Source organism: Lissotriton vulgaris, chromosome 1_1 (assembly GCF_964263255.1).
Source record: "Lissotriton vulgaris chromosome 1_1, aLisVul1.2, whole genome shotgun sequence".
Classification (NCBI taxonomy): Eukaryota; Metazoa; Chordata; class Amphibia; order Caudata; family Salamandridae; genus Lissotriton; species Lissotriton vulgaris.
This window is the reverse complement of record NC_141685.1, coordinates 1176191373-1176213448: the sequence shown is the minus strand read 5'-3', so window position 1 is coordinate 1176213448 and position 22076 is coordinate 1176191373. Positions and strand designations below refer to the sequence as shown.

The 22076-nt window shown below is 45.8% G+C and overlaps 1 protein-coding gene across 2 annotated transcripts in view; it reads left to right on the top strand.

The window, feature by feature from the left end:
* Window positions 1-22076, top strand: part of FIRRM (FIGNL1 interacting regulator of recombination and mitosis) — a 3285109-nt gene that overhangs the window by 817560 nt on the left and 2445473 nt on the right. For both annotated transcript variants that reach the window (XM_086964357.1, XM_086964349.1), the window contains one exon: window positions 14409-14571. In XM_086964357.1, coding sequence (XP_086820483.1) covers window positions 14409-14571 — 163 coding nt within the window. The remainder of the gene's footprint in view (window positions 1-14408; window positions 14572-22076) is intronic.

Here is a 22076-nt window from a genome sequence, read left to right as displayed (position 1 = left end):
AAATTCTTGTGTTTTCAAGCTAGGGTCAAAAACGTATTCAACGTCTGTTGCAGCAAGAGAATTAACCCATTGTATCCATCTTGGATGTAAATCTTTAGCATTTGGAATGCTCGCTCTTGTCACTGCCTCTAAGGCAGGTACAGGTGTAACGACTGATATGCGTTTTCCCTATGCAAGGGCTTTCTTTTGCTATTGCAGTTTGAACCGCTGTCAGAATTTTCTCAGTTGAAGTGAATTTTATTTCAGCTTGTGTGTACAAGTGTGATTTGTAAGCTATTGGTACCGTTTCACCTTCGTTATAGGTCAGGTACGTGAATCTGCATCTTCCTGGGATGACTCGGATTACAAGGTTGCGTACGTTTACGCGTGTTTGCAGCTTTGTTTTAGCTAGCATGTCTGTATTGAACATAACATTTCTGTGTGTTTGAGTCCAATTAGTTGGTTTGAAATCAGGTTTTATTAATTCGTAGAGAGGTTTAACCCTCTCTGCGTAATTCAGAAGGTAAGTTCTTCTAAAATTCAGGAAACCTAGAATTGATTGTAAGTTTTTCAGCGTTTTTGGTGCTTGGAGCAGCGCACATTTCTCTAAGAAATTGGCTGCTAGGCTTTTCCCTTCACTTGATAACTCCTATCTTAGAAATAGGACAGTGAGGTGGGCAATCCGTGACTTTTTAAAGTTGAATTTGTACCCTTCAGATGCGAACCCAAGTATAATGGTGTTCACTCTTTTCAAGTGCCTGTCCAAATCATCGTCTCTTAGATAGATGTCATAGATCTAAGATAATGCCTCATCATCATACATTTGTGGTAACTCTATTACTCTGGCTGAAAATAATCCTGGGCTATTCTTGAATCCGTGGGGGAGACGGCAAAATTGCCTCTGGGCCCCCATACTTGAGAAAGTGGTCAAATACCTGCTTTCTGGTGCAATGTTTTGACAGAAGAAACCATTTTTTAATATCTAATGTCGTTTTATATTTTTTGCGCACGACGTTATTCATCAAAGCTGCACTGTGTGAATTTTGTACTGCAAATGTTTTGCAACAAGAGTTTAAGTGTCTGTAGTCCAATACTAGACGATATGAATTGTCTGGTTTTGAGACAGGAAACAAAGGATTGTTCATTTGTGAGGTGCATGTTTCAATCACCCTCTGGCACTCAAGTTGATCTATGATCTCCCTGACTTGTTTTTTAGCTTCTTGCTTAACAGGATACTGCCTTTGTGCAGTAGGTTGATTTTTTAACTGGATTTTATGGTGAGGGGATTCCTCATCCCATCCTACATGATTTTTATATAATGCAGGGGCTTGGGCCACTACCCATTTTCTTGCATCTGTGTATTTTTTATGAATTGAAATATGAATTGAGAAGGCAGGCATAATCATTTCTTCGCCATGTGGGCACTGCTTAACAAATTCTGGTGGCCAGTCTTTATCAGCTAGAAGAATATCATAGCCTTTAGATAGCTTCCCCCAAAAGACTTCTTATTTTCCTAGTTATGTCCCCTTCTATACGCAATGTTATTTCATATAATTTATGGGGTACACTAACTCTGGTGTATGCAGTTTCCACCTGAATGTACTCATTTGTGTCCACTGTCTCCAGAAGATTCATCAGAATCTTGCGAGCTATGGTCACTTTTGCTGCGCTGTCTAGCATTGTTTGGGCCCACTCTCCGTTCTTGAGTTGTGTCCTCAGGATCCTCTGCATGTTTTATCTTTATGCTTGCTACCTTCTTTTTGGAAAACTGAAATTTTTTACTTTGGTGAGCGGGTTCCTTGTCTTTGGACTTGTTTCTCACTTCTTTATGTTCTGACCGTCCTCTTCTTTCCAATGTCTGTGAGGAAGTCTGAAAAAAATCGAAAGGGACGTGTATCATTATCTTGATATCTGTCAGTTTTTTTCAAATTGCCCCAGTATTGGAACTTTCATAGATTCCCATGCTTTGTATCATTCCCCGTCGTCGGAATGGGAGTCTTGGTAATAAAAAATACCATAGTAGTAGGTACAAAAGAGAAAGGAAAGGCCTAGGCCTCATTCCCTTTTGTAGCATATCAGCCTCTTTTTGTAAAAGAGACCAAACTCTAGGCATCAGCCAATCAGAAGAGCCTCACCCTAGAACCTTCCTGAAGGAACCTCAGAGCCTCAGATTTTCTACCGCACGTTGTGCTAGGGAGTCTCTATTGAGCTCTGCTCTATTTTCAACTCTTTCTAAAACATTTCTACAGTTATTTCTTCAGGATTTTCTTCAGGTTACTTCAGAAAACTCTTTTCTTCAAGATGTCTGAGGTTGAGAAGAAGAAAGCCCTTTTCAAGCCCTGTTCCACCTGTGGGAAGAAAAGGCTTTTTGTGGAGGACAAACACAAGGATTGCATCTACTGCCTTTATCCAGATCACAAGGCAGAGGACTGTAAGATTTGCTGCACTCTCTCCACCAAGACCTTGAGAGATCGTGCTGGAAGACTTCTCACATGGCTGCAGAGGCAGAAGGAGAGGAAACATGGAGTTTCCAGTAATGAGGAGGAATCGGCTTCATTTGCTTCCTCAGGAAGGTCAGTGAAAAGGGGTAGAGGTTCCCCCATCTTCCTCTGTTGGGCACCCCTCAAAGGCTTCAAAGAAGACCCCCAGGGAGTCTGATGGCCTGGGTTCAGGACGTTCCCCCCACCACAGTGGGACGGACAAGGCAGAACTGGTTTCGCCTCCTAAGGGTGAGAAGACAGACCCAGCCTTCAAAAAACCTTCCTCACATTCTTCAGAGAGGAGTTCCAAGTCCTCTACGACGAAGACTTCGTTGACGGTGGCTCCGTCGACGACGAAAATGAAGCCCAAAATCCGATCGAAAGCTCCGTCGTCGTCGAAGAAGGGCTCGTCGACCGAGAGTGTGCCGACGACATCGTCGACGAAGAAGAAGACATCGTCGACGAAGAACCCATCATCGTCGACGGCGGTGACTATGACGGCAGTGACGTCGACGTCGACGACGTAGACGACGGTCATGTCGTCGACGAGTGCATCGACGACGACAATATCTACATCGACGGCGGGCTCGTCGTCGGTGGCGTCGACGACGACATCTGTAATTCCTATATCGTCGACGAGGATTTCTCCGGCGTCGACGGAACAACCGACGATACTGGCTGCGGAGAGACGGGTGACTATTTCTTTGACAAGAATCACGCCTGAGATGACATCCCCGAGAAGGGTGACCTCTTTACCGCCCACTATGTTGTTGGACCAATAGGACTCTGGGGGAGACGGACAGGATGTTTTTGAATATGTCAATAGCCCATCTCAACTTCTCATCAAGAGTCAGAACACAAATTCAGAGGAGGCTTATGAACAAGGCGGAGGCGACTATCAACACACGGCCCACTCTAGGAACTATGAGCCACAAGACATGGTTTCAGTTCCGACGACATTCCTGCATGACCTACACAAGATGCTGCAGGACTACAAGTCAAAAGCTGAAAGACCAGCACCACGTAGGTCTGCTCCGTGGACACCAGTGAGGAACCAATCATCTGTAGTCCCTCCGGTGCACCCGATACAGACTCCTCCTCAACCGCAGCGGCCAGTGCCTCAGGCTCGTCGGAGCCAGCCGATGATCCGGATGAGGATCATGATAATGATAATGATGTGTCATCCGATGATAACCAAGACTCGGATCAGGACGAGATGAATACAATGATCAAGCTTCGCCTCATCAAGACTTAGGAGATTCTCCTCCTGCGGACATCGGCAGTTTTCACCAGCTAATGGAACGTGCAGCTGGAAGATTTAAATTGGTAATGCCTGCTCAAACCACGGACTGTTTCTTATATGATTTTAAAGAAACTCACCGCAAAACAAAAAGGTAGATTCCAATTGTGGAACATTTATGGGAGGATGGTTTGAAGGCCATGAAAAACCCAGCGTCGGTGGTCCCTGTGCTTCCGCGCCTGGATAAAAAGTATAAAGCACCAGAGGATGGACCTGCAGCGCTAACGGGACATCCCAAGCCTGACTCTGTTATCTCACAGGCAGCACAAAGGAAGTCACGGAAACCTTCTGCTCCCTTGACGGCCCCTCCTGACAAGGATGGACGACGGCTTGATAACACGGGCAAGCGGTTTTCATCGATAGCTAGCCTTCTGGTTCGCGCCGCCAATGCTTTGGCAATACTGGGACGATATGATCGCCAGTTATGGTGCGATATAGCTCCATATTTAGAACAGCTTCCACCGGAGTCAGGGCTGGAGGCAAAGAAAACTTTACAAGAAGGTGAGGCGGTCTCGATGGAGATAATAGACTGTGCCATGGACATTGCCACAACGTCCTTTCGGGCTTTGGCAGGAGCGGCAGTGTTGAGACGCCATGGATGGCTAAAGGCGACTTGGTTTAAACCTGAAATCCAAACCAAGGTCCTTGATCTACCCTTTGATGGCGAGGCCCTCTTCGGTAAATTGATCGATGATACTCTTCAGGAGATCAAAAAAGATACAGAAACAGCTAGATTGCTGGGAACCCTCCAGTATCGCAAAACTCCTTTTAGGGGTGCGAGAGGCAGAGGAGGTGGTTACAGAGGTTCATACCAACAAGAGCAGCAGCACTATTCTTCGACCAGCTCTGGATACCAACCAAACCGACACAAAGACGAGGCCAATCTTCAGGTTACTCAAGGCCTTACAACAAAGGCAAGCAGGCTGCCCATGGACGGGATTCGTCCAAACGCCAATAGCGGCCTCCTGGCTCTGCCTACTGTTCCCTCCTCCAAGAGATCATCAGTTGGAGGCAGGGTCTCAAAATTCCTTCAGAACTGGTCCCAAATTACATCGGACCGTTGGGTGCTCAACATCATAAGACGAGGACATACTCTAAAATTTATGGAAGTCCCTCCACCCAGACCCCCGGCAGCCATTCCATCAAGACATCTGCGTCTCTTAAGACTCGAGGTAAAACAAATGCTCCGCAAAGGGGCGATAGAGCCGGTCCCCTCCAACCAACCGGGACAAGGTTTCTATTCCAGGTTTTCCTGGTGAGAAAGACGCTGGAAAAATGGCGCCCCATCCTGGACCTCAGGGAGCTAAACGCCTATCTCATCTCCCTGTCCTTCCGAATGGTGTCCCTACAGGACGTTTTGAAGATGGTCTGCCCGGGGGATTTCATGGCCACGCTCGATCTGGAGGACGCGTACTTCCATGTCCCGATTCACCCAGCACACAGAAGGTTCCTACGCTTCACAGTAGCCAAGAGCCATTTTCAGTTCAGAGTTCTGCCGTTCGGCCTTTGCTCTGCCCCAAGGATTTTTACGAAGGTGCTGGCACCTGTGGCAGCATTTCTGCGAAAGAACCACTTCCAGGTCTTCCCTTACCTGGACGATTGGTTACTAAAGGCCCCGACCAGAACATTAGCGCAGGACGCGGTGCAGGCTTGCACCAATCTGTTCCAAAATCTGGGTCTCACCTTGAACAGAGAGAAATCCATACTGGTGCCCTCAAGGAGAGCACGGTTCCTAGGAGCAGTGTTAGATTCGAAGCTCTCAAGGGCGTTTCCTACTCGAGAGAGGATACAGAAACTACAACAATTGGCACGAGGCCTTCGAGGAAAAAAGTGTCTTTCTGTACGCAGCTACAAGTCGCTGCTGGGGGTGATGTCATCATGTATTCCCCTGATCCCGCACTGCAGACTGCGGATGCGTCCCCTGCAGGAGCAACTGGACCTCCAGTGGCAGCAAGTACACGGATTCTTCGACGACAAAGTGGTTGTCACTCAAGATATGAAAGAGGCAGTGCTTTGGTGGTCGCATCAAGACAATTTATGCCAAGGTCTATCCTTCGCAAGCGTTCCATCACCTCACATACTGACAACGGATGCGTCATTGGAGGGATGGGGAGCAGTGATGCAGGATCTGCAGATCAGTGGCCATTGGTCTCCGCGCGACCAAAAACTACACATCAACCTGTTGGAGCTGAGAGCGATCAGGCTAGCTCTTCAAGCCTTTCTTCCGCGACTCCAGGGTTCACAAGTGCTAGTCAGGACGGACAACACCTCGGCTATGCATTATGTGAACAAGGAAGGAGGAACGAAGTCACTCCTCTTGTCGCGAGAGGCTCAACAGATTCTGGAATGGACAATTCTTCACGGAATTTCTCTAAAGGCAGAGCACTTACCAGGAGTGCTAAACGAGGGCGCCGACAGACTGAGCAGGCTCACCTCAGTCAGTCACGAGTGGGAGCTGAAACAACAGGTTCTAGATCTGCTCTTTCAAACATGGGGCACACCAGAAGTGGACCTTTTTGCGACGCCAACCAACAGGAAGTGCCGAGCCTATGCCAGCAGGTTCCACCATCAGGGCTCATTGGGCAATGCCCTATCAATAGCCTGGACGGGGAGGTTTCTTTATGCGTTTCCACCGATTCCCCCTGATTCCACGCCTCATCAGGAAAATGAAGACGGAACCATGCAAGCTGATCCTTATAGCCCCGGCATGGCCGAGACAATTTTGGTACACCGAGCTCCATCTGCTATCGCTGGTCCCTCCAATAGGGCTGGAGGATGTTCCGGATCTCCTGACAATGTCCGAAGGACAGGTTTGGCATCCAGACCAGAGGTCGTTACACCTGACTGCATGGCTCCTGACCAGCGAGAATACATGAATGTCCCTCTTTCCAAGGAGATCAAAGACATCCTTTCCCAGGCAAGGGCGCCTTCAACAAACAAGACATACAGACTGAAATGGAAAAGATTATGTATTTGGTGTAAAAAAGAAAAGGTTGATCCTTTCACTTCAAAACCTCATCAACTCCTGCCTTACCTACTCTCGCTAGCTAAGTCTAATCTGTCCCATTCTACAATCAAAGTCCATTTAGCGGCAATTTCAAGATTCAGAAGATCTGATTCTGGTCCTTCGTTATGGTCTTCAAGAATTGTCAAGCAATTCCTCAAGGGCCTTTTCAGGGTCTATCCGCCTTTGAGATCTCCTCCTCCGACGTGGCATTTAAACTTAGTCCTGGCTCAACTAATGAAGGGACCTTTTGAGCCGATTCACCGCTCAGACCTGAAATACTTGTCAAATGAAGTTAGCTTTGCTCTTGGCCCTCACCTCGGCAAGGCGAGTGGGGGAGTTGCAGGCCCTTACTATCCAAGAACCGTTTTGCAGTTCAAAAAGAACACAGTTATCTTGCGGACGAACCCAAGGTTCATTCCCAAAGTTCCTACAGACTTTCACCTAAATGAGCCAGTGATTCTAAGACATTTTTTCCGACTCCAGTCACTCCAGCGGAAAAAACATTGCATACTCTGGATTTACAACGATGTCTAAAATTCTACATAGACCGAACCAAAGACTTTAGAAAGTCTTCGCAATTGTTCATTGCCTTCGGCGGTCCAAACAAAGGTCTCCCTCTGTCCAAACAGGGGATCTCAAGATGGATTTCGAGTGCTATTCTCCATTGCCACAAGATAGCAGGAAAACCTCTGGTGAGCATGATTCGTGCTCACTCAACAAGATCAGTGGCATCTTCTACAGCCCTCTTTGCGGGGGTACATATCAGACATTTGCAGGGCTGCTACCTGGAGCAGCGTGCACACGTTCACTAATCATTACTGCGCAGAGTCATTGCAGCAGGATGATGCGGCAGTGGGCCAGGCTGTCCTGAGAAACCTCTTCAAGTGATTGGTGAGCTTTCCTTTCTATCCCACCTTCCATGGGTAACACATTTTGTACTTTTATTTCTAATGTTATGATGTACTTCTTTACAAAATGTGTTTACGGTGTTTACTGCTTGCTATTATGATACAACGCATGGGCATCTATGAAAGTTCCAATACTGGGGCAAGAAAACAAGTTACTTACCTGTAACTTTGGTTCCCCAGTATTGGTAACTTTCATAGATTTCCATGCGCCCACCCACCTCCCCGGGGAAAGCTCAGCCTTCAGCAAGTATGGTGTTTAGCACACAACGGCTACGAAAATCTGAGGCTCTGAGGTTCCTTCAGGAAGGTTCTAGGGGTGAGGCTCTTCTGATTGGCTGATGCCTAGAGTTTGGTCTCTTTTACAAAAAGAGGCTGATAAGCTACAAAAGGGAATGAGGCCTAGGCCTTTCCTTTCTCTTTTGTACCTACTACTATGGTATTTTTTATTACCGTGACTCCCATTCCGACGATGGGGAATGATACAAAGCATGGGAATCTATGAAAGTTACCAATACTGGGGAACCAAAGTTACAGGTAAGTAACTTGTTTTCTTATCCCTATTTCTGAGGTTATATCTTTTCTCAGAAGGCTCCCGTTGTGGAGACCTAGCCCCCCCCCCCCCGTTCTGGAGATCTATCTCTCCGTTGGGGAGACCTTCCTCTGGACTGAAACTGTTTCTCTTTAGGAAGAGTCTGTTTGATAGTTTACCATTTCTTTTTAGGAGTAATTAAACTAATTTTAATGAAAGTTTTTTCAGGATTTTCTGTTAGTTGTGGTTTTAGTGGTTTCCCACCCAAACTATCTCTACCTAATTCTTCATAGGATTTTTCAATTATTCTGGAAAGTTGTAATGTAATGTAAAATGTAGTGGTACTTGTATAGCGCACAAATCACCATGAGGCATCTCAGCGCTTGTACGAATACCACTGAGGAACCCTTCCTGGCCTTTCCCTGTGAAGTGCCCACTCCTGGGCACCCCCAAGGTGAAGCCAGGCATCCTAGCGTTGTTGGGGCAGTTGTGGAGATTAAGCAAGCTATTGCCCAGAGTTGCAGAGTGGGACCCATGATTAGAATAGGCACCAAGTGGAGAATTATCAGGTCCGGGGAAATTGAGCCCTAGAGCCGCCGAGGCGGGAATTGAACCCTGGTCCCGGGCCAGACCTATGCATCAGGGTCTGCCGCTCTAATCATTGAGCCACACTTCTCCACTTCACAGTTCAAAAGGTTGTTCTGCTATATCTGTTTCTTTTAATTTTTGGCAGCGGGTTGTACCGTCAATTGAACTAATTGTCTATATGCTTTTGTTAATTGTTTTAGTTGAACTAACAGTTCTCTGTCTGATATTTCTTCAATGGCAGGATGTGGTGTACAGCTGGCTAGAAGCGGCCATGTAGCTCCTGTTCTACCTAGTCGACCGAGCCTGGTACTGTGATTTTGATGTTTTCGTGGAATTTCGACGTCCTCGAAAGGAACGTATTCCGCTGGAAGTTCCTCTGCTTTGTAGTAGTGGAACTCGCGTGTCACAGCATTTGCTGCTGGAAAAGTTATCCAAGAATAGAATACCTCTGTCTGCCGATACTAATGTGCCTCTACCACAAATATGACTGTATCACCTCTTGATGATACTCAATTATTTATTAGTTTGTAAGTTACACTCTTTCTTACATTTACCGGGATGATTACTGCATCCGGGTTTTGCTGAAGACTTGTGTCTTCTGCTAATAGTTGAGTTGCTATTCTAGCTCTCTCCCTTTCGTCGTCACTCTCCGTCATTTTGCTGACAGAAAGTTTGCAGAGCAAGTTTCAAGGAAACAAAGATTAGGTGCACAATATTTTGGAACACTGTAGCCTTCAACGTTGAATAAACCAAAAACTAATACATAGGATTCTCGTCCTACTTAGTTCTGGCGGATACTAACCTTTTACCCACGCCAGACGTCTATTGGAGTTTTTACGGAAAAAGGGGTCTGTGTGAAAAGCACGACTGAGGTACTCTAGTATCTAGCGTTAAATTATCGTCTTTCCACACGTTGGGCGCCATGTAGTGTAGTTCCTATATTCCCAATAGGCTCTGCGCATTGGAATAACATAAACGATAGTTTAGACGTAGGACTGAAGTCGACTAGGTCTCTATTGAGTATGTTAGACTTAATTGTGAATGCCAGCTAGCTCAGAGGTCACTAGAAACTTTCTCGAATAAACAAGAAGGGATTCGTTTCTGACAACCATATAACATGAGAACTTTGTTCCCCAAGAATAAGAAATATATCTTCAGAGTCGAGGAAACAATAGATGGCTATTTCGCTCAGTCAATCGTGCATGCTTCGTTTCACCAGGGTTTTTGCAGAGAAATAGAGAGACGGGCGTTTTCAATAAAAAGGTTATTTATTGAGCAGTCTTCTTTCTCATGCAAGAGAAGTTAATGCAGCAATTGTAATACTTGCTATGAAGTAAAGTGCGTACAGTAAAAAGAGTATTATGACATAATACTGTAAAAGCATGATATTGTTTCTAAGCCATAAGATACATAAAATAGATAAAATACATACAATGATAAATAATGACTAAAAGTACTCAACTGGTGCAGCTAAAATACGCCTACCCCGGTGTACCTAACCTAAGTCTAGTACATGGGAAGAAGTAAGTGAGGTGTAGCTTGAGTTAAATCGTTTCTGCCAATAATATATCCAAGAATTCTCTAAGGGTTCAATCAGCTCCGTACCTTGGTTATAGAATGAAGGAGGTCTTGTATCTCTCTCTCAGGACTCGAGCTCCCAGTAACCAGCAAGGGTAGCAGGGAAACACTGGAGCTGGATTTCTCGGCAGGAGAAAAGACAGCGTCTCTCTCAGTGCGTGAGCTGGAGGGTCGGCTTCCTTCGGCACTCGCTACAGCAGGGCGTCGGGCAAGTAGTTAGTCGATCTGCTCCAAACCACTGTGTGTTTGCTAGGGCAGATGTGGGTATATTTATACCTGAAGGTGCCGAGTTTGACGTAAGGGTGGACATATTAACATCACTAAGAACTCAAAGTTCTTTACACGCACCAGGAGTTCTGGGACAAATCAATACTGAAGCAGGGGGAAGTCCTGTACTGCTGAAGGCTGGTTGTCTTCAAGAACTCGTTGTACTCTAGGAGCTTAGTGGAAGTAGTTATGCCGTATTTGGACTGCATTGGCTGTGCCTAAATATGGTTATGGTTCTTATGCCTATATAAGGATATGATAAGTTATACCTATATAAGGGCATGAATCGGGGAAAATTACACTAGAGCCCTAGATACGTTTACAACAGGCTTTAATGCAATGATAACATCCCTCTTTTGTGAACACTTAAATTCAACTGCCTGCCTGTCCCCGCTACTGTTTTGCTCTCTATATAGAGCTGCTCGTGCAAAAAGTTTGCAAGAACCCTCAGATCAGTGGTATTAAGTTCGGAGCGGATACACACACCGTCAACCTCTATGGTGATGCCGTGATCCTCTCACTTATGCAACCACAGACATCTCTACCTGCCCTGCTTAAGAAACTGTAGCGCCTTGGGGAGATGTCTAGATTCAAAGTGAATCTCAGTAAATCCCATATTTTAAATCTCTCAGTGGCCCCTGACCGAAAGGAACAGTAGAAAGAGTGCTCCCACTAACATGGGCAGAGCAGTCTATAATGTAATTGGGCATCGCACTAGCATCCACATTTCCTTAGACCCTGGCACTGAACTACTCGGGTCTTATGACACAAACATCGAAGGCCTTGAGCACATGGGGCCGATTGGGCCTGACCTGGTTCGAAAGGGTGGCAGCAATCAAAATGGTGGTCTTGCCACGTATCTTATACATCTTTCAAACTATTTTGATGGCTCCTCCCCTGAAGGTCATTCGGTCGCTGCAGCTGGCCATCAACCAATTTGTCTGGGGAGGGAAAAAAGCGCAATTGGCCACTGCCCAATTAATGTGGCATAAACAAGAGGGTGGGGTGGGACTCCCTCTGATTCATAGATACCTGGAGGCAACACACCTACGGTACTTACTTGAATGGAACCGCCCTCTGTCAGAATAACATTGGTCATTCATGGACCAGACGGCTGCAGGGGTCAACATATGAAGGGAGGTCTGGCTCCCTCGCAAGCATAGGGCATGGGGATTGTACTCTTCCCCAGTGACATCTCACCCTATGAAAATTTGGAACAAAGTGACGTACGCAAGGGACCTTGTGTCTTTTTCCTCCCTGATGGCTCCAATCACCGGAAACCCTGACTTTCATCCGGGGCGCAGCTCGACGGTCTTAGACAGATAGCAAGAACAAGGCTGTAAGCGCATCGGATCGTTATTGAAGCCGGGCGACTTGATTCCCTTTGGCTGTCTGAAACGGGATTACGAACTTCCCCAGTCGTACGTGTTCCATTACCTTCAATTGCGTCATTAGGTCACCGAGCCCACATTACGAGAAGCAATGTCACGGAAGCTGACTGCCTTTGAGAAATGGATTGTATGTAAGAGCGATGTTGAACATCATATTTCGGAGCTCTATGCAATGCTGACAAAGCCTGCGGGAGGGGATCGCTTCAAAGGACAGCGACGGTGGGAGGAAGAGCTGGGACAAGTGCTTTCGGAGAAAGAATGGGATAACCTGTTTTATAGAGCTTCTCACACAGCGCACAACACAGCAGGGGCAGAATCCACATATAAAGTGCTTTTATACTGGTATATTACCCCAGCGCGAATTCACTGCTGGGACAAAAGTCGGCCTGAGAAGTGTTGGCGGGGGTGCGGTCACACCGGGTCGCTTGTCCACTTGCTTTGGCACTGCCGGAAGTTGGAGCGCTTCTGGGGGTTGTCTTGAACAACATAGATAAAGCATTTGACACTGAGCTTCCTCGCTTTCCAGCATATGCGCTCTTGGGTCTACCAAATCCTGTAACATTTCCCCTACGCTCCTTAAGAGGCCGTCAAATCACTCTTGCGCTGTTGGCCACGCATCAATTAATTTTGGCTAAATGTGTCATGTAGTTCCTGTATTACCCATACAGGACCGGCGCATTTGGATAACATAAACTGTAGTATTGGTGGCAGACTAACTTTGAGCACCCCCACTGAATATGTTAGCCTGTTTGCATTACCTAGCTCACAGTGCCACTAGAACCTCCTCTTATTGGGGAGAGAATAGTTTCTGGCAACCTTAGAACATGACACCCCTGATTCCCCAGGATCGTGGATACAATGTACTATTTTTCTCAGTCACTCGTGCTCACTTACTTCATCTCAGCGAGATACACAGAAGAAACAGTTGGGCATGTTTACAATAAGTATTTATTGCGCAGTTGTTCTTCTAGTGTAAAATATATGTGCTGCGACAACCGTTAGACAGTAGCAGAGAAATATGACCAGCAGTATAGTGATTATAAAAGGATAGTACAGTTCTACCATTTTGCAATAGTCATGAACAAATACATGGACATAAAATGCATGATAAAAATGTGCATACTCCTACGATGCCTATCTAGATATACCTAAGTGTACCCAGCATTTGAGTAGGTGTGAAGCCAAGATTCCCTCTAGGTTTAGTCTAACCCCATTACCTGAAACAAGAGAGTATGGGACCCCGTCCTGATCTCGAGGTGGGCACCCCGCAAGGGATGTTTAGACTGCTGTCAGCTGGAGTATCTGCATTCAGGAGCCTCAGCCTCTCTGGTCAGTGTGTCAGCCTGAAAGCCTTGGTTCCCTCTAACAAATGCTAGCAAGAGGTGCTGTATTTATACAGAAAGTATCTAATGTTCCTTTGTCCCTTGTTTTCATGTGTTAGCCATTGTTGGGTATGAGGATGACGTATGGGATGAAACTTGTACGTAGATATTATGCAGGTGGATTTTATAGCCCCTGCCTGGTTTCCAAGAACTTTCATGAATATTCATTCATACTTTGTCAGTCTAAAGATGAAGTCATAGAACACTATTGTTCAGGGAAACCCTCCTTCTACACCCAGGACTAGAATTAGGTAAAAGGTTCAATCCTTAGAAGGCTTGTTACTGTGTAGTGTAGTGTAGGGCATGATGGTACCCGGGCCTATATGAGGGTACCTATATGAAACATAACGGATGGGGCACACCGAACGCCCCAGAACATGTACATTGGCTACACAAACTATGGTTGACATTGGCAATGGAACGCATGTCATTGGTGGCAGATGACAAAGAAGAGACTTCTAGAGACCTATGTTCCCCATTTATTCAGATCCTTTTGACCGAATTGCGGGAGGTCACCGGCCCTCAATAACTACGTATCTTGCGACTTATTCCTAGTTAAGAGGTTAACGCTGATTATTATCCTGAAACGGTTATTGGGACCACACCACCCAAAGAACTATGGGAATAGATAGATTTGCCCACTTACTAGGACTGCTACCATTGGAGTGGGGCTTTCCTTACGCCATTGGGGTCTGATGTTCTTTTGTTTCTTGTTGTCCTTATTCATCATATGAGATTCCTGACCGCTGCCGGCCCTCTGGGTTGTGGGCATACAAGCTGTGTAATCCTCTTATTGTTGAATCAATGCTGCCCCCAGGAGTGTATGCACATAGCTGTGTTTGTTCTATGGATCTCTCAATAAATATAATGGTTCTATAAATTCAACTGCCTGGATTTGTGCAAACTATATACATTGCATCTTTACATGGTGTCTTGTCTGGTAAAGTGGTTTAAGAGCCCTGGCATGTAATCCCTTTTGTTTCCTTATGTTTGCTGCAGGACAGTGAGTATGTGTACAGTGGGCGACTTCACATGGTGTCTGACCTGTTGCAGTCGATCTTTAAAAAAGCAGTATTCCTTCACAAGCAGCTAATGGAGTTGATGGACAAAATTTGTATTGATTCTTCTGCTACAAACAAAGAAATTAGAGACATGGTAGCAGGTAAACATAAGTGTGGGGCTTTTTTGTTTCTATTGATTATTATGTCATGTTTTTAAAAACTTCGAACAACGCAATATTGCTTAAATGTACATTCAGCCTTTGTCTCTTGTTTTTATTTAACTGCAACTTAAGGTATTAGAAGAGGACACACCCTTTGAAAAGAAACTATTTTCTCTCACTCATAATATTTTGAATTTTGCTGGATTTCCCGACCCACACATATTTCAATCTATTTTTGTGAACGTGTTGCGTATTTGGGTTATTAAACGTTTTCTTTTTAATCCAACCTCCTATCATTAGCTCACTTTGGAAAAGAAAGGTAATGCAGTTTTATATCTTATCAGACAGCAATGGTGCAATGCAAATGTTGTTTTATTTTACTTTCTACAAACATGTTCACACATCAGCACATCTGGTAATGGTGTAGTTCTTATCTCTGAAGATTAGTATATAATGTTATTCTGCTGTTCACCCAAAAAATGCACTTCTTTCAAATACTTGGTGGAAAGCTGAGAATATTAGTGTTTTTTCAGACTGAGTATTCATAGTACTTGTACCACCATTTTCCACCAGTACTATTTCCTCTGAAAGTGGGGACAGAAAGTGAGTTCCTCCAGCTTGTCCTCAAGGAAATGTGATCAATCTTAACACTGAACACTCAGAGTATATTTTCTCTCCCTAAACAATGGTATTGCAGACAATGGCGCCGAACTCTCCGCGCTTCTAATGCCAGCCTGAGGTCACTCATTCATAAGGCCAAATGGTACCAGTTTGTTACACGTTCAAACAGGTGCTGCGTGCTGTTTACCCCACTGGCATCCCCAATCTAGGCTTGGCACCTCCTGAGCAGTATACCATTGTCCATTTTGGGGCATGAGGTTCTGTCCTCAGACTCAACCATAGAGGACTGGTGTGTGCAGAAGGTCATCCTTTCACCTTTAGCTTCTCATACTCCGGATTATGTAGGGGTTTGAAGCATAGGTTTTTTGTGGCCCTTCTGAAAAGCTGTAGTTAGTAATTTTATAACCACCGTCTCACAGAACATTTCCAGTGACTAGCAATATTAAAGGTATCACATTCTAATCTGAACACCATTTAAAGCTCTGAGATTTGCAGGGGCAAATGATAGGTTCTGCGTGCGATTCAGAAACTCTCTGAACTGAAATCCATATTCAGCTTCTCTTGCTGATGCTGATCACATCATCTCCCAGACTTCTCTTAAAGTAGTTATTTCTGTGCTTGGAATGACCCCTTATGACGTTTATCAGTAACGCATTATGCCCCAGCCTCAGACTTTATTTTCAGATATTTTTTTCCCCATCATATTTTGTCCAATGTCCCTAATATAGTTCCATCGCATAATTTATGCCGGTGATTGCAGGTGAGAACTACTGGCACTCCTATTAGGGGACCAGCACTTATATTTTTACATTAAACTTGGATCCAGGGAGAGAGAAACACAAAAGGGAGAAAGAGAAAGATGGGAAACCAGTGAAAGAGCAAAAGCAGGGACAAAAAGCACCGGAAAATGTTAACTTAAGAGGCAGAAAGTGTTTGGTGGTGGAAAAGAGGCAGAGGTGGAATCTGTACTAGACTGATTTAGAGTCTGACACCTCTTGCATTCGGCAGGCCAGCCCCTGTCTTATGAGAAAAAGTTTGGCCACCAGCTCTTAATGTTTTCCAAATTAAGCACTGCATGGTTCCAGTTGTTTCGATCAACTGGTTTTCATCTGTGGTCTTCCTTCGGATAATGCAGTGTGTTAGGCCTGTGCATGGTTTCAAAATAAAAAGTGTTAAAATTCGAAAAGAGATGCAGTGGCCAAAATTGTGGTACTAAGACTTAAACAGGTGAAGTGTCTACTGAGAATATCCAAGGAAAGAGTTCTAAGGATTCTGAAGCTGCTTCGTTCAAATGCAAGGAGACTAGACCCCATTGCCACCTCTAAGAATAGAGACGACCTCGAGGGAGAACTGAACATTTTCAAAGTTCAGGCCAAAATGTTTGATTTTGACCATTAAAAACCCATCCAAGCCCACAAGCAAACTACCCAGCTCAGTTCCTCATCCAGTACACATGTGACAGCTGTGGAGAAGATCCCCAACCCGAAAAAGCAGACCAATGATACCATCCATATTGCTTTCAGCATCGGAATTGAAAAATTACTACCATTAGGACTTGTTGTTATTCCGGTTATATCCTGGTGCCATAAAAGGGCCTAGGCCTTTGTCCCAGCCTTGATGTTCGCCCTCTGAACTTCAGTAGTAGTTCAAAATGCTTACTATGGCCAAAGTACTGTCTCCCCTGGACACAGGAGACTGGTTGGTGGCAATGGATTTAAGGGACGCCTATTTTCACATGCTGTCCAACAAACCCTCAGATGTTAACTGTTGTTTCATGTGGGCCAAGAGCACTGTCATTGTCCATGCTCTTTTTTGGCCTTCCCAGTGCACCTGGGCTGTTTACAAAGGTGATGGTGGTGGTTACAGCATACCAGTTTTTCCATATCTCGAAGATTGACTACTAAAGGCAGGTTTGTCTCAAACAATTGTAAGCCACCTCCAGACGACTACTAACTTGTTGACATTGGATATTCGCAGCAGAGTACCCAGAAATCTGTGCTGTCGAAGTTACAGTCGGTACAGAATGCGGCTGCCAGGACTCTTTTAAACATCCCTCGCCGCCAGCCTACTACCCTTGCCATCCGCCAGCTTCATTGGCTCAGAGTAGAGAGCCGTATTAAGTTCAAGGCCCTCTGCATTGCCTACAAGGCAGTGCATGGCACAGGACCTAAATTCCTGACTGAGGCACTCCAGCTGTACACCCCCAAAAGACTGTTGAGATCTGCCAACACTTGCCTTCTTCCTGTACCTCGCACTAGAACGGCAACTTGGGGAGACCGTCGCTTTTTAGTGGCCACACCAAAACTCTGGAACCTTCTTCCATTAAATATCAAAAATGCCCCTAACCTGATGAGCTTCCGGAGGCTCGTAAAGACATGGCTGTTTGACCAGTGAACTCTATTATTATGGTCCTGCTAGCTCACACATGCGCCGAGACACCCCAGGGTATTTGTTTGCGCAATAAAAATCTCAAAAATAAATAAATAAATAAAGTCACACCTGACTCCTCTTCATCAGTGCCATCCGGGATACCATGCTCTTCTGAGCCTCTCTTCCTCCTTAATGAGTCCAGGACATTGAGTCTATGACTCTTATGTTTCAACCCTTGACCCAGGTTTCAGTGAGTGGCTCTGAGGCTCCTGGACTTCTCCTCTTACACCCTGCTTGTGGACCACGCCAGGTGGCACATGCAGGCTCTGCAGTGTGATCTGAAGTCTCAGTGGGCCCAGTCCCAAGGAGACCTGGTAAAATCCATCCAGTTTGTAGGAGAGTAGGGTCTGCTATCCTATGGTCACCCCAATTTTTGCTTTTTGCTTCACTGGTTTTCGACTTAATGTGGCTGTGGGCCTGCTAATCAGACCCACAGCCTGCTGTTCTCTCTCTAAATTCACATACATGTACTATAGGTACATCACCAATTTGGTACTGGACACCTTATCAGCCCCTGTACAATGCACTATAGGTGATCAGGGCATAGGTGCATCCAAGGCCTACCAGGGGCTGCAGCATATCTTTTGCCACCCCTGGCTGGTACTTAAATCGGCACAACTGGCTGATCACTCAGCTGGCGCAAGGTGGTGTAATAACCCCTTGCTTAGATATAGTATACCTATATCTAAACCTATATCTAAACACCTATCAGTCACTCCTATGGCAGGCCTTAACAATCCTGGAGGCAGAGTGCTTGGTTTTATGTGAGATGGTGCTCTAGCATGAGCTGAGCCTGTCTGCAGTGGTCGGAACCATTTCCTTACTGCTGTTCCAGGATATTGCCATACCATATACTCTTAAGTGCATTATAATCCTCGCGGTTATTGCTAACTTTGGTTTGGCTTTATCAAAACATGTCGTGTTTGGTGTCATACACTTTGGAATACTACCCCCTCGCCAGTTCTGGCGAGGGGGTAGCATTCCACCCTTCTAGAGGGAGAAGGCATGCTACTTTACTTAAAACACGGTTAATCCTAACCAGAGCCTCAGCATCACAAAATGGATGCTGCTGCCACAGACACAAGTCTGACCTCCTACTTCTGACCGAAACTTGGCAGGGGAGGCCTGGACAAAAGGTTTCCTGTCACAGGGAGGTGCTACACCTCCCCAGACAGGAGATAGTGGATTGGGGGCAGGGTGGGCTGAATGAAACTAGACACTGCCTGGGGCACACAAGGTGTCCCATGCAATATCCAGTCAAACCGGTTCTGGGGCACTCCAGCCCCAGTCCTGGCGCGAAACTGGACAAAGGGAAAGGGGTGTAACCACCCCCTTTCTGGGTCCCACCCATAGGAGGGACCTAGCAGGTAATCCAGCCCCCAGATTTGGAATAAAGGTGGGAGCAGTGCCAATGCACATCAGATTATCCTGACTGAAACTTATGAAACAAAACTCGGGACCCTTCGACATCCTACTCGACGTAGAAGACTGAAGAATCTCCCTTGTCATCAAGGAGTGACCACCCTGTGCAAACAGGCACCATCCAGCGCCTCACCGTTTGCTTTGTTGCAGTTCCCGACAGAGATCGACAAGACCCAGCTTTCCTGCCTTCCAACAGCCCGATCCACAGTCCAAGTGAATCTGAGACCCGTGGAGGCGACCTGAAGCGTGGGGCCGGCCATCTTGGAAAAACTACGAAGTGCTGACCGTGCAGCTCCCGAGGCTCCCTCGACGCTGTACATTGGGGTTTGAGAAGCCCCACCCCCGAGCAGCTTTTGCACCAAAGCTCTCCCCTCCACACTCACCGAGTGCTGCGTGGGGCCCTTTTGCATTTTCCTGCTCGACGCGTTGGTCCGGTCGCTTGCCCGTTGGCTAGTGGCCCCAGTACCGACGAACCTTTGAATTTGCTCTGCTAGTCTGGTTGCTCCAGACTGACCCTCGCTCCCCTGAAAAGGAGCACCCGCTCTGACCTTGCTGGTCCGAGTAAGAAGCGATCTTCGAATCCTGCGTGGGTGTCCCTTGCCAAGGCTTGATAACTCCGATCCGGAAGCTGACACCGCCGACAGTGAGAGCCTTCGTGGGACAGCTCGTGATCCACTCTTGGACATCCTTGGTGCCCCAGAGTCCACGTGGCAGCGGAGACAAGCTTCTGGACACCCACCTGATTGCGCCCGACATCGCCTGGTTCCTTCCTGGTCACTGGCTAGTGACCCAGACTCTGTCCCCTCTGCTTTCAGGTACTCTACATCTTCGATCCACCCTTGGATCCACCTGGACTCTTCTCTCCTGGCCGCCTGCAGCATCTTCATCTCCAGGCACCATCGAACTGCACGACGAAACCCGACACACTTCGGCACCTGTGCACCCGCTTCCTGTGGGTGAGGTAACTCATGAACTCCGGTGCTCCTGTAGTGGTTTACTCCTCTAGTGTCTAAGTCTAAAGTTTGGTAATTCTAGCCCAGTCGGAAGACTCCCAAAACTGAAACTCGATAACTTTTGCGCACCATTGACTTTGCATTGGTGCATGCGTGTGCTTTTAGTGCTGCACCCGAGTCCCGCGGGCCTCTCCTGACTTCATCACTGCTAGTCCCGAGTAGCCCCAGCGATTCCCAAGGCCCTAGGCCTTACCACTGTTCGATTAGTGATACTTACACCACTTTTTTGATATATGGTTTGAGTGGCCACCGGCCTCATCCCATAAACGTGCAACTTTCATATGTTAAACTGTCCTTTTGTTTAAACGCTTGTGCTTCTATACTCATAAAGAGTACAGGGGATTATTCTGAGAATAAATACATATATTTTTATAATATATAACTTGTGTGGTGTCATTTCATTTGATATTACAGGATTGCATATGGTAAAACAGCTGGCTTCACATGCCCTCTTGAGTTTAGCCTGAAGGCTGCTTAGTCCATGCTACCCCTAGGATAGCTTGTCTTTTTAAGGTTGACTTACAACCACCATCATAAGGGATTGTTTGGACTGACGCAAGGTGCCCACAGAATTGTGCCCACAGAATTGTGGACATCATACATCAGGCCAACTTCTCACACAGTTGTTAATGTAGACTGTGCAAGATCTGCAATGGTGGCTGTTTTGACCACAAGTGTACCAGTGGCAGATCCCTACTTCACCAGAGCTAACAGTTGTGACGGCTGCATCATTGCTGGGTTGGGAAGGTGTAGATCAGAGGACTCTGGTCTCTAGTGGATGCTCGCCTCTATATAAACGTGCTGGAGTAGTAAGCGATTCAATAGGTGCTGAAGGCATTCCTCCTAACCATCAGGGAGTAATGGGTACAGTTGCTCACAGACCACACAACCGCAGTGCGGTACTGCAACAAACAGTGTGGCTTGGTGTTCTGGGTTATGTGCCAGGAGGCGCTACGTCTCTGGAAAGGGCTGAACACTCAAGGCATATGCTGGGTTGAAACAAAGGATCTCCCCCGGGCACTCAATAGAGTAATATTTGATCCAAAACAAATGAGAAAGTCTTTGCATATTATTCCAAGTTCCAATTCTTTATTCGGGTATCCAGTGTCCGGAATTCAGTCAGATAATATTTCCAAGACACAGCTTGATGCAGTGATAGTATTACATAATTACAGCCAACACATGTTTCGTCATGTGTCGTAACACACACATGGCTTCTTCAGGGCTGTAACCCCCCCCAAAAAAATACAAACAATTACTTCACCATTCTGACATAGGCAAAATATGCCCAGCACCCATGAGTAATGCCTGTAAAGTGTCCATCACCCAAGGTGAATAGGAGAAGTAAGTTCAACCGAGTTTCTTGTAGAACCATCCATATTTAACCAAGACAGAACAGAGGAAGAAAACCTCATATTAATAATCACAGTGAATTTGTGATAATTAAAGAAAAAGGAGTGTAAGTGAAAGTCCAGAAGGAAAACAGAAGCAATCATTAATTCATCACCTGATAATATGAACAGCTCATAACGCAATACAATCCAGATAATACGCTGTATTAAAATGTGAAGTCCTGAAAGTGTAAATGCAACCTGTTATCTAGTTCCCAAGCACAGTATATGAATTCATATGAATAATATCAAACAAAAAGAATCACCTTGTAACTTGCTAAATTATTCCTGGCAAGTAAGATAGATATACGGTGTTCCCAAAACAATATTTCAATGTAAAGTCTTCCCCTACAATTAAAAGAGAAAGAAATACCCAACAGGGCTAACAGTACGGGAGCCAATTCAAAGTATCATCGATCGATAAGTCTTGTGTAAGGTATACTACTGGTAAAGCCAGGATGATCACCTCAAGATATAAAAAGCACAGCACTGAGTATGATGTTGTACAAATATAAGCGTAGGAGTAAAGGTTGAGTATATGTTGTAGTAGGGAAGATCACAAGTCCATGACCTATAAAGCAGGAAGTAATATCCAATATCAAAATAGTAAGTTATAAGCATGCTATAA